Source organism: Lichenostomus cassidix, chromosome 2, assembly GCF_008360975.1.
Source record: "Lichenostomus cassidix isolate B80296 chromosome 2, HeHo_3.0, whole genome shotgun sequence".
NCBI classification, from domain to species: domain Eukaryota; kingdom Metazoa; phylum Chordata; class Aves; order Passeriformes; family Meliphagidae; genus Lichenostomus; species Lichenostomus cassidix.
In genome coordinates, this window is record NC_139482.1 from 117,106,328 (window position 1) to 117,117,927 (window position 11,600).

The 11,600-nt window shown below is 42.5% G+C and overlaps 1 protein-coding gene and 7 non-coding genes across 8 annotated transcripts in view; 1 reads left to right on the forward strand and 7 right to left on the reverse strand.

Moving 5' to 3' along the window:
- The first annotated feature begins 4,324 nt into the window (after positions 1-4,324).
- Positions 4,325-11,600, forward strand: part of DNAJC5B (DnaJ heat shock protein family (Hsp40) member C5 beta) — a 37,506-nt gene continuing 30,230 nt past the window's right edge. Inside the window, exon 1 of the mRNA XM_085052940.1 lies at positions 4,325-4,448. Within this exon, the coding sequence (XP_084909066.1) occupies positions 4,342-4,448 (107 nt within the window). The 5' untranslated portion in view covers positions 4,325-4,341. The remainder of the gene's footprint in view (positions 4,449-11,600) is intronic.
- Positions 7,187-7,259, reverse strand: TRNAA-AGC (transfer RNA alanine (anticodon AGC)). Its single transcript has one exon. It is a non-coding gene; the product is annotated as a tRNA-Ala (tRNA).
- On the reverse strand, positions 7,577-7,665 carry TRNAY-GUA (transfer RNA tyrosine (anticodon GUA)). Its single transcript is given in 2 exon segments — positions 7,577-7,612; positions 7,629-7,665. It is a non-coding gene; the product is annotated as a tRNA-Tyr (tRNA).
- On the reverse strand, positions 8,375-8,447 carry TRNAA-AGC (transfer RNA alanine (anticodon AGC)). Its single transcript has one exon. It is a non-coding gene; the product is annotated as a tRNA-Ala (tRNA).
- TRNAY-GUA (transfer RNA tyrosine (anticodon GUA)) lies at positions 8,764-8,852 on the reverse strand. Its single transcript is given in 2 exon segments — positions 8,764-8,799; positions 8,816-8,852. It is a non-coding gene; the product is annotated as a tRNA-Tyr (tRNA).
- TRNAY-GUA (transfer RNA tyrosine (anticodon GUA)) lies at positions 9,965-10,053 on the reverse strand. The gene is given in 2 exon segments: positions 9,965-10,000; positions 10,017-10,053. It is a non-coding gene; the product is annotated as a tRNA-Tyr (tRNA).
- On the reverse strand, positions 10,763-10,835 carry TRNAA-AGC (transfer RNA alanine (anticodon AGC)). The gene has a single exon. It is a non-coding gene; the product is annotated as a tRNA-Ala (tRNA).
- TRNAY-GUA (transfer RNA tyrosine (anticodon GUA)) lies at positions 11,152-11,240 on the reverse strand. Its single transcript is given in 2 exon segments — positions 11,152-11,187; positions 11,204-11,240. It is a non-coding gene; the product is annotated as a tRNA-Tyr (tRNA).

Consider the following 11,600-nt stretch of genomic DNA (forward strand, 5'->3'; position numbering starts at 1 on the left):
TGTTTTGCCCATGACAGCAATGGATAAGGGATCACACCATCTTTATCTTGATTTATGAGCTGTTCAGCTAATCCTATCTTCCCATTCTGACAAAGTGGGGATGGTGGATAATGTGAGCTGGGTAGCAGTCTGGCAGCCAGCCAAGGTCAACATACTACAAAATATATAGTTTGGAATTGGGTGATTTAGGAACTTTTTGAGTACAAAAGATGAACTATTTGGTTCCAAGGATGACATACCAAGAAAAATGGGGTTTTTTTAGGTCTCTAGCATTTACAGTCTCCTCCATTTCAAATGGAAAGGAATGCCTCTCTAGGTTTTCATGGTGTAAGTTAGAGGATAAACTTCAGCAGAATAAGAGAAGTTATCCTGCATCTTCTGTTTTTATATAAAAATTTACAAGAAGTCAGGAGAAGTCCTAAAGAGAGTTCTTAAATTAATCCTGTTCTGGAAGAGATTATGTAGTAAACCTAAGCCACAGTTGGTCTTAAGAAGTGAAATTTAGAGCAAGACTCTAGTATATTTAAAAAAAAATAATATATTTGCATGGGAAAAAAAAGACAAACTCAAGACCCCATCAAGACTAAAGCACAGAAGAACAACTAACTAAATACACAGTTGTCCCAAATTTTTCAGTGTCATTAACTCTTGGATATATCAGCTTTTAAACTCATGAAAATTTTATTTGCTCTTTCATAGATCTTCCTGCGAGATAACCAATTGGATACTGGACAACAATAGAAGTAATCAGACTCCACTGACCTCTTTAACCCTGATTGTGAAGGATGAAAAGCAGCAGCTGCTTTCTGTGGAAGGAGGCTTCTGGTGGCACTTGCTTCTTTCCTTGTGGATGATATTGGCACAAAGACATCAAGATATTGAACTCATAATGTTGTGAGTTTGTACATGCCAGACTGTGTTCCATCACTTTTCAAGCAGGTATGTTCTTTGAATAACTTTGTCTTATTTTTCAGCACTAATCCAAATGAACTATGGGTATTTAAAGGAAAAAAAAGGCATATTATTGCAACCCCTGTATATGATGCTTAATGCTGGATAGTATAAAATTGGTGCAGAAAAAGCTGAAGTTAACCAGGGTCCCATCCTCTTAGGAGTCATGGAATTGTTTCCAGAATTTGGATTTTCTTTTAATAATTTCATTGTCATTCAAGGAAGAAAACAACATTTTCTTGACTTTGTTCTACTGGAACAAAAATACATAGCTTGAAAATAAGATTCTAATGTAATGTCATCCATCAGGAATGTATCTAGTACTAAAATTGTGACTGTTACATCTTCCTTAATAAGAAGAGTTGAACTTTATCTAGAAAAGAATTGTCTCACTGCACTTTTAGTATTTCACAGGACTGCTTTAAATAAGTAAGAAATAATTTTGAAGAGCTAGACCTTAAAGTTGATTAATCACTGGAAGACTGAATAGGCAAGTGAGTTTAAATTTCCATAGCTGACTAGGTCATTAAAATTATTTTATGAGAAAGTACAAATTACATTACTTTGTAGTTCTTCAGAATTAAATCCATCATAATTTTAATTTTGATTTATGCTTCAGGGCTGCCATGTAGCTGATCGTCATTGTGTAACAGATATTTTAACAAATGCTGTATATCTGTGACTTCATGTAATTACTACCATTATCTTGTGCATTAACAGGCTCGATTTGCCTTGCATGATTCCAGTGTGGTCAGAATAGACCCCAGGATTATGCTAAATATGCTCTAGGCATACCATCATTAACAAAATCATGGTAACTACTGCAGGTGGTAAAGTACTATCTAGATATTCACATGCAAATTCACTCTTAATTGTTAACTTAAAACCAAAAGTTCAGTACATTTAATTGAAGGATTTAATTGAAGTAGAAAGGAGGTTTTTTTCAGCAGATCACAGGACCCTAAATTGTGAGTTAGCTGATCAGAAAAACAGCAAAGTAAATACTATATGCCAGAATTACTGCATGGATTATATTTCACTGTGTACTTACATGGTATTTGATTTTCTTTTTCATATTGAATAATTCTGGAAAACTTAAAGGTGTTACATGTCTGGTTCTGAACAAAAATGTGGCTTAGTAAATAATATATGAATAATGGCATGATAGTGTTTCTAGCTCAGCAACAAGAAGGGTGCAATAGAGGAGAGGGTAGCCTTACCTAACAAAACAGGTTTACAGAAATTTTTCTTATGGTTAGGATTACAGCTCACTTTTAGGCTTTTTCTGTGATCACTTTTCAACATTTGGAGAGGGATGCAACATTCAAAGAAAGTTGTGGTGAGAGTTTTGTTGTGGCAAGTCTGCCATTAGTGAGCTGCAGCTTTCTCTTATTAACCAGAGGTATATTTATCTTGTGTTTTAAATTATGGATTACATAGAATCATTATATAGTTTGAGTTGGAAGCGACCTTAAAGATCATCTAGTTCCAGCCCCCTACCCTGGGCAGGGACGCTTTCCACTAGACCAGGCTGCTCAGAGCCTCATCCAGCCTGGCCTTGAGCACCTCCAGAGATGGGGCAGCCACAGCTTCTCTGGGCAGCCTGTTCCAGTGCCTCAACACCCTCACAGTAAAGAATTTCTTCCTAATATCTAATCTAACTTTGGTCTCTCAGTTTAAAGCCATTTCCACTTGGCATATTACTACATGCACCTGTAAAAGGTCCCTCTCCAGCTCTCTTATAGGCCCTCTCTATGTACTGGAAAGCTGCTAGAAAGAGTTTCTGCTGTATGAGTTTCTTTGTGTTATTGCCTAGCATGAGCTAGGTCTGGTTTAAAAGTGTTTGGTTCTTCAAATCCAAAAGGATGAACTGTGCACTTTAGGGAGGTAGTCAAGCCATTTGATGGAGAGTCACTGGTTTGTCTGCTTCTCTTCTGTGATGAAGGGAAGAGCAAATGTTAGATCTGAAGACGACTAAATATGTCAGCCTATGCTTGCACTATACTGTAAGGGTACCATATTAAATTTATCAGAAGCTCATGAATTCAGTCCAAAGTCTTGTATCTCAAATAAGATAAGACCCTGATAGATGTCAGTATTTCCCATGCAGAATTTTTCAATGAAGTTACTTTCATAATACAGAGGTCAATTCTTGGTATCTACTTTCATCACCAAGGTCCAGATTCACTCCACCAGTTCTCAGGGTCATGAGCTGGAAGTCACTAAATCAATCAGGTTGGAAAAATCTCTGAGATAATCAAGTGCACCCTATGATAGAACACCACCATGTCATCTAAACCATGGCACAAAGTGCCATGTTTAATCCTTCCTTAAACTCCTCCAGGGACGGTGAGTCCACCAGCTCCCATTCCAATATCTAATCCCCCTTTCTGAGAAGAAATTCTTCCTAATGTCCAACTTAGACTTCCCCTGGTATGCCTTAAGACTATGTCCTCTTGTCCTGTCACTAGTTGCCTGGGAGAAGAAGCTGACCCCCACCTGGCGACAGCCTCCTTTTCAGGGAGTTGTAGAGAGTGATCAGGTCACCCCTAAGCCTCTTTTTGTCCAGGGTAAACAACTCCAGCTCCCTCAGCTGCCCCTCATCAGACTTGAGCTCCAGACTCTTCACCAGCTCTGTTGCTCTTCTCTGGACTTGCTTCAGCACCACTATGTCGTTCCTGAATTGAAGGGCCCAGAACTGTACACAATACTCAAGCTGCAGTCACCCTGAGCACACTGTAGAGATAATAGGGAGAAAGTGTTTGTCCAGTTGTCCTCTGAGTCTGCATGTCTGTTGACAATATAGGGAGTCTAGTTTGATTCAGTGTCAAATTTAATCACCTTAGGCACCTAAAATTGGTTGGGCTGAACCTTAACCCTTGTGCTGAGAATGCAAAAATTCTCCACTTTTTTGCCATAAGTAATACTCAGAGGTACAAAGCTCTTACCCCACTGTAAGAAGTCAATAGCCTTGACAAATAGTAGAGGTATTCTCCCAAGACTTAGAAAAAGCAGATGTAAACAAACACAAATAAAATTAGTGGAAATATAATGTTTGGGTATTAATGCAGTAGCAAATTTAGCGATTCATTTCAGTGACAGCAACATCAAGCTTTTAACATGAACAGTGCTACCTAACACAAAAGCTTCTGTTCCTTGGTTTTTGCTTTTCCAGTTTCTCATTTTTTCTCAATTGTAAAATATGTTCATAGACAGAGGATAATATAGAGGTGATTTTATTCTAGATTCACTTTCACATATTTTTAATTTTTTGCTGCCTGATTAAAATCTATTAAAATGAACAGTAAGAAGTACTATCCATAAATACTTACAATCCCCGGTATTTAAAATTGTGTTCTACGTTAGCAGCTTTGGTAATGCACTGCTATTATGGCTGAACAAAGGCAACGTGCTTTGTCAACATCAGGCGAAGCATTATATGAAATCCTGGCACTAGAGAAAGGAGCAACACATGATGAGATTAAGAAGTCCTACAGGTATGTAAAGAGTGCTTTGCAACAGGTCTAAAAATGCTTATTTGTTTGGCATGATTATGATGGTAAAACCTTTTGATTTCCCTGCACTGTAGACATTCATTGTCACAATCCTTTCTTTTTTTTAATCTGTGAGCCTGAAAAGAATCAGAGGTGGTGCAATGTGAATCTACTGATTTCATCCCACAAGCAATCCCTGATTCATCTGAAATTTTTAATCTAAGTGAATGAGAGGCCAGACTGTTGGGATAAACCAACATGGGCTATTTGAATACTGCACCCAGTTCTTGTGTTAGCGTTGAAAAGTAACGCCAGTGCAAAGTGCTATAATGACAATTTGAGAACTAGAGACATAAAGAGTCTAATCAGTTTATCTGGTCAGAAAAGAAAAAGAAGACTGATAGATTATTTGATTATAGTATGTAACATCCTTGAAGGAGAAAATTGCTAGGTGTGAGTGGGTTGCTCACTTTATGAAGGCAGGCATAACCAAAAGCAGTGCTTGGAATCTGAAAATTATTTGAGCTGAAAAAAGAGGTACATGTATTTAACTGTGAGTGTAACCAAGTACTGAAAAATACTGGCACAGAAAATGGTTGTTTCTCTATTGAAAAAGAAGAGAGAACATTAAGACAAGTTTGAGTCAAACACAAGTTATCAAAATGGTGGCAAATATTTTATTGTTGAAATGTAACAAGGTCTAGAAGTAATAGCAGAAGATGTTATGGGTAATTTTGCCCTTAAATTTGTTCAGCTGCTGTTGAAAGAGAAAGAACTTTAAATGTCATGAGTAAAGTAGATGTTCTTGACACTGAAATATGTCAGACATGTACTTGCAGGTTTAATAAATATTGTAAAATTTTTATTACAGCATCATTCTGGGAGTTGTTCGTTGCACTATTATTACCAGGCAAACTTTAACACAGCTTACTTTTCCTATCAAATGTAAGAATATATTTGAACTAAAAAATGGTTTATGAAATGAATCTACTTGCATCATTGTTTAGCCTGAATTTTGGTGGGACTCTGCCCTCCATGTTTTTGAACAAATTGCATTTCTCCTGCTTTCTGTTCCTAAAGGCATATGTTCAATGGAGGCAGAAGTAGTGAATGTCCAAACTCTTCACACAATGGAAGGAGAATTGTTGACATCCCATGGCTCTGTTGTCTTGCATAATTACACCACTGGGAAAAAAGCTTACCATGGGTATCAAATTCACTTATGACTTGCACCTTCTGTGTCCCTGTAGTATAGCCTGGGTGTAGAAATCATCTTCTGTTTCAAACTTCATGTTTTCCTGTTGCTTTTACATTTAATTTTCTGGAAATCCCCAAAGGAGAGAGTTGTCATGGAGAATGTAGAATGAAATTAACTTTATTTAATGCTGAGCATGAATATGGATGATTTACACAGTGATCTATGGCAAAACTGACAGTGGTGCTTCCTCCATCTTTATTAGTAATTAGAGGAAAAAAAAAGGCTTCTTCTGACTAAAGTGGAAATGTCAGAGGGATTGACTTTTAATGGAGTAGCTGTAAATATTTGCAAGATAAAATGATGAGTCAGTCTCATATATTTGCTTTAATTATATTTTAATTTATGCTAATCCAAAAATCTGCTGCTAGAATGGTATTCTTTAGTACAAGGTATAAAACCAGCCATACCTGATTCTGAGCTTCCTGCCATTATTAATTAAGTCACTGTTAATCATACTACCACAGCCCAGGGCAAAATTTGCTTTTTAATAAACATGACAGACATGACTCTCTGTGATTTTATTTGGAGTTTGGCACAATCTAATTTATCAGGAGTAAAGCTAATGGGCTTCTAATAAGCAGAATTTCAAAGGAGATCTGTTTATCTTCAATATAATACAAAAGTAATTTTTGAACCTTTTCTTTGGCGTAATAAATTAAACTGTACTTTGACTTATTCTTTCCTGACAGTGAAGTAATATGCAGAGAGCTACTGGATATCTTGTTTTCTTCAGAAGTTTCAAATGGTCCTGTTTGATAGACTACTTAAAAGAAAATTATAGAATCATAAAGCGGTTTGTGTTGGAAGGGACCTCAAAGATCATCTAGCTCCAACTCTCTGGAACTAGAGACCTGGGTTGATCAAACTAGGCTAGGTTGCTCAAAGCCTCATCCAATCTGGCCTTGAACACTTCCAGGGGCAGGTCATTCCCAGCGTCTCTGGGCAACCAGTTCCAGTGCCTCACCACCCTCACAGTTAAAAATTTCTTCCTAATATCTAATCTAAGCTTTGTCTCTTTCAAATTAAAGCCATTGACCCTTGTCCTATCACTACATGCTCATGTCAAAAACCCTGTTCTATCTTTCTAGCTTTCTTGTAGGCCCTCTCTAAGCACTGGAAGGCTCCAATTATGTCACACTAAAGCTTTCTCTTTTCTACTCTGGATATTCCCAAGTCTTCTGGCCTTTCCTCATAAGAGAGGAGTTCCATCCTGCTAATCATCATGATGTCCCTCCTCTGGACTTGCTCCAGCAGGTCCACACCTCTGTGATGGGCTACATTTGTGATTAAGAATTTTATTAGAAAATGTGTGAAGATCTCTTAATGCCATTTAATTACTACTGAGCAAGGAGGGATAATGCCTTACCCATGCCTACGCCAATGGCTTATGCCACTCCTGATACAGCCTTTGGGTCCACCCAAGGCTCCCCACAGACACAAGAGGACACAGCACCTATGGTCCAGAAAACGGAATGAAAAGCATTGGAGAATGCGGGCATCGATCCCGCTACCTCTCACATGCTAAGCGAGCGCTCTACCACTTGAGCTAATTCCCCACCCTGCAGCCTCTACCTGAGGTCCTCTCCTCTCCCAGGCACCCAGACCTGCACCCAAAACCTGGGTCTCACATTGGTTTTGCTCGCAAACCAACACCAACTAACCCACTTCCTTTGCTGCTGGAGGTGACTATGAACAACCCCAGGGGTCAGAACCACCATCCCCTGCCCACGGTTCACTCAAAACTGCTGTAGAAATTGTATTCCTGAACTCAGACAAGAGGTAATGACTGGGTAGATCATCATGGGGAGACCCCTGGGCAGGACCAAAAGGATGAAAAGGCAGTGCAGGATCTGGCTCACAGCCAAAAGATCACTCCTTCGAGCCGGAGTTGAACCAGCGACCTAAGGATGGCCATGCAAGGGAGCCTACAGTCCTCCGCTCTACCAGCTGAGCTATCGAAGGAAGCATGGGAACATGCCCAGGACCTCGCCCACCACTCACTCAGACAGCACCTTTTTGCCCCAGCCAAAGTTCACCATCATGCCTCTATTGCCACATCCTGCTTCAAACAGCCTCAGCTCCAACATTGCAGCTCCTTGCTCCTTTAGCCCATCAGCCATGAAAACCACAGAAATGCTCCATGAGCTCCTTGGATGTCATTTCCTTAAGATGGACTCTCCTCATAGCCACAGAACTTACCCATGTCCTTCTGCATTTTCCCTTGATTCCCCTTCACTGTGCTGTCTTTTGCATTCTGCTCAAGCATAAGACAAAACAAAATGACACCCATTCTGCTCTTCTGTAACCTAAGCCTAAGCACTGCAACAAGTTCTCTGAACCTCTCTTTCTCCGAACTGAACGTACCCAGTCTCCTCAGCCCATTCTTGAAAAGAAATCCATTGTTACTTGAGTTTCTTGGAGGCACTCCAGTGCAGTTACTCCATTTCATTGATGTCCTTTTTGGTACTGGGTTTGATATTTGAGCACAGTCAAGCAAAGAGGGAGGAGATCAATTCTTCTGTCAAGCTGCCCATAGTACTCTTGCTACAACACTTGATGTCATCCTCCCCTATAAATCCAGGGCACACCATAAACCTGCCCAGAGTCCCCAGAGGACAGAGGGATCCCCACGAAAGGGCCCTTTGTCCAGGCAAGGAGGAACGAAAATCATTGGAGAATGCGGGCATCGATCCCGCTACCTCTCACATGCTAAGCGAGCGCTCTACCACTTGAGCTAATTCCCCACCCTGCAGCCTCTACCTGAGGTCCTCTCCTCTCCCAGGCACCCAGACCTGCACCCAAAACCTGGGTCTCACATTGGTTTTGCTCGCAAACCACCACCAACTCACCCACTCCCTTTGCTGCTGGAGGTGACTGCGAACAACCCCAGGGGTCAGAATCACCATCCCCTGCCCAAGGGTTCACCAAAAAAGGTCTTGCCTGGTCATCTGCCCAAAATTGAACAAGAACGCATGATAAGACAGCCCTTTGAATGGGAGACCCCTTGCAGGACGAAAAGGCAGTGGTGCCACAGGATCTGGCCCAGAGCCAAAAGATCACTCCTTCGAGCTGGAGTTGAACCAGCGACCTAAGGATGGCCATGCAAGGGAGCCTACAGTCCTCCGCTCTACCAGCTGAGCTATCGAAGGAAGCATGGGAACATGCCCAGGACCTCGCCCACCACTCACTCAGACAGCACCTTTTTTCCCAAGCCAAAGTTCACCATCATGCCTCTATTACCACATCCTGCTTCAAACAGCCTCACCTCCAACATTACAACACCATTCTCAACCCGTTAGCCTGTCAAATCACGCAAAACCCACAAGCAGATACACTCCACAAGCTCCCTGGATGGTATAATCTACAGAAGGACTCTACTCATGGTCACATGGAGCTTGTATATCCTGCTGCATTCTCTTGATTCCCTTTCACTCTTTTGCCTTCTGGTCAAGAATTGGACAAAAATATAGCCATTCCTCTACTTAGTAACATCCTGGAAGCTAGAAGGTCATGTGTAGGCCTTCAGAACCTCTCTATATCCAGGCTGAACATTCCCGTTTTCCTTGACGCTGCATACAGAGGAATGTCTCCAATCACTGAATGTCTTGGCTGTACTTAACTAGAGTTGCTCCATTGGTATAGGTGATCTCAAAACTGGACACAGTACTTGAGATATTTGACATCTGTAATGGAAATCCAGACATATCCTCTGCTAAACTGCCCTTGCTAATCTTAGACCAAACCTGGATGTTCTCCTGCCAGCTGTATTCTTGGTATACTGTGAGCACCCACAACATAAGAGAGGACACACCCCTGGCAAAGACCCCTGTGTCCAGGCAAGGAAGAATGAAAAGCATTGGAGAATGCAGGCATCGATCCCGCTACCTCTCACATGCTAAGCGAGCACTCTACCACTTGAGCTAATTCCCCACCCTGCAGCCTCTACTTGAGGTCCTCTCCTCTCCCAGGCACCCACACCTGACCTGGGATTCCCTGCACCCAAAACCTGGGTCTCACATTGGTTTTGCTCTCAAACCACCACCGACTCACCCACTTCCTTTGCTGCTGGAGGTGACTGCGAACAACCCCAGGGGTCAGAATCACCATCCCCTGCCCAAGGGTTCACCAAAAAACGTCTTGCCTGGTCATCTGCCCAAAATTGAACAAGAATGCATGATTAGACAGCCCTTTGAATGGGAGACCCCTTGCAGGATGAAAAGACAGTGGTGCCACAGGATCTGGCACAGAGCCAAAAGATCACTCCTTCGAGCCGGAGTTGAACCAGCGACCTAAGGATGGCCATGCAAGGGAGCCTACAGTCCTCCGCTCTACCAGCTGAGCTATCGAAGGAAGCATGGGAACATGCCCAGGACCTCGCCCACCACTCACTCAGACAGCGCCTTTTTGCCCCAGCCAAAGTTCACCATCATGCCTCTATTACCACATCCTGCTTCAAACAGTCTCAGCTCCAACATTACAGCTCCTTGCTCCTTTAGCCCATCAGCCATGAAAACCACAGAAATGCTCCATGAGCTCCTTGGATGTCATTTCCTTAAGATGGACTCTCCTCATAGCCACAGAACTTACCCATGTCCTTCTGCATTTTCCCTTGATTCCCCTTCACTGTGCTGTCTTTTGCATTCTGCTCAAGCATAAGACAAAACAAAATGACACCCATTCTGCTCTTCTGTAACCTAAGCCTAAGCACTGCAACAAGTTCTCTGAACCTCTCTTTCTCCGAACTGAACGTACCCAGTCTCCTCAGCCCATTCTTGAAAAGAAATCCATTGTTACTTGAGTTTCTTGGAGGCATTCCAGTGCAGTTACTCCATTTCATTGATGACCTTTTTGGTACTGGGTTTGATATTTGAGCACAGTCAAGCAAAGAGGGAGGAGATCAATTCTTCTGTCAAGCTGCCCATAGTACTCTTGCTACAACACTTGATGTCATCCTCCCCTATAAATCCAGGGCACACCATAAACCTGCCCAGAGTCCCCAGAGGACAGAGGGATCCCCACGAAAGGGCCCTTTGTCCAGGCAAGGAGGAACGAAAAGCATTGGAGAATGCGGGCATCGATCCCGCTACCTCTCACATGCTAAGCGAGCGCTCTACCACTTGAGCTAATTCCCCACCCTGCAGCCTCTACCTGAGGTCCTCTCATCTCCCAGGCACCCAGACCTGCACCCAAAACCTGGGTCTCACATTGGTTTTGCTCGCAAACCACCACCAACTCACCCACTCCCTTTGCTGCTGGAGGTGATTGCAAACAACCCCAGGGGTCAGAATCACCATCCCCTGCCCAAGGGTTCACCAAAAAATGTCTTGCCTGGTCATCTGCCCAAAATTAAACAAGAATGCATGATTAGACAGCCCTTTGAATGGGAGACCCCTTGCAGGGCCAAAAGGCAGTGGTGCCAGAGGATCTGGCCCAGAGCCAAAAGATCACTCCTTCGAGCCGGAGTTGAACCAGCGACCTAAGGATGGCCATGCAAGGGAGCCTACAGTCCTCCGCTCTACCAGCTGAGCTATCAAAGGAAGCATGGGAACATGCCCAGGACCTCGCCCACCACTCACTCAGACAGCACCTTTTTTCCCAAGCCAAAGTTCACCATCATGCCTCTGTTACCACATCCTGCTTCAAACAGCCTCACCTCCAACATTACAACACCATTCTCAACCCGTTAGCCTGTCAAATCACGCAAAACCCACAAGCTCCCTGGATGGTATAATCTACAGAAGGACTCTCCTCATGGTCACATGGAGCTTGTATATCCTGCTGCATTCTCTTGATTCCCTTTCACTCTTTTGCCTTCTGGTCAAGAATTGGACAAAAATATAGCCATTCCTTTACTCAGTAACATCCTGGAAGCTAGAAGGTCATGTGTAGGCCTTCAG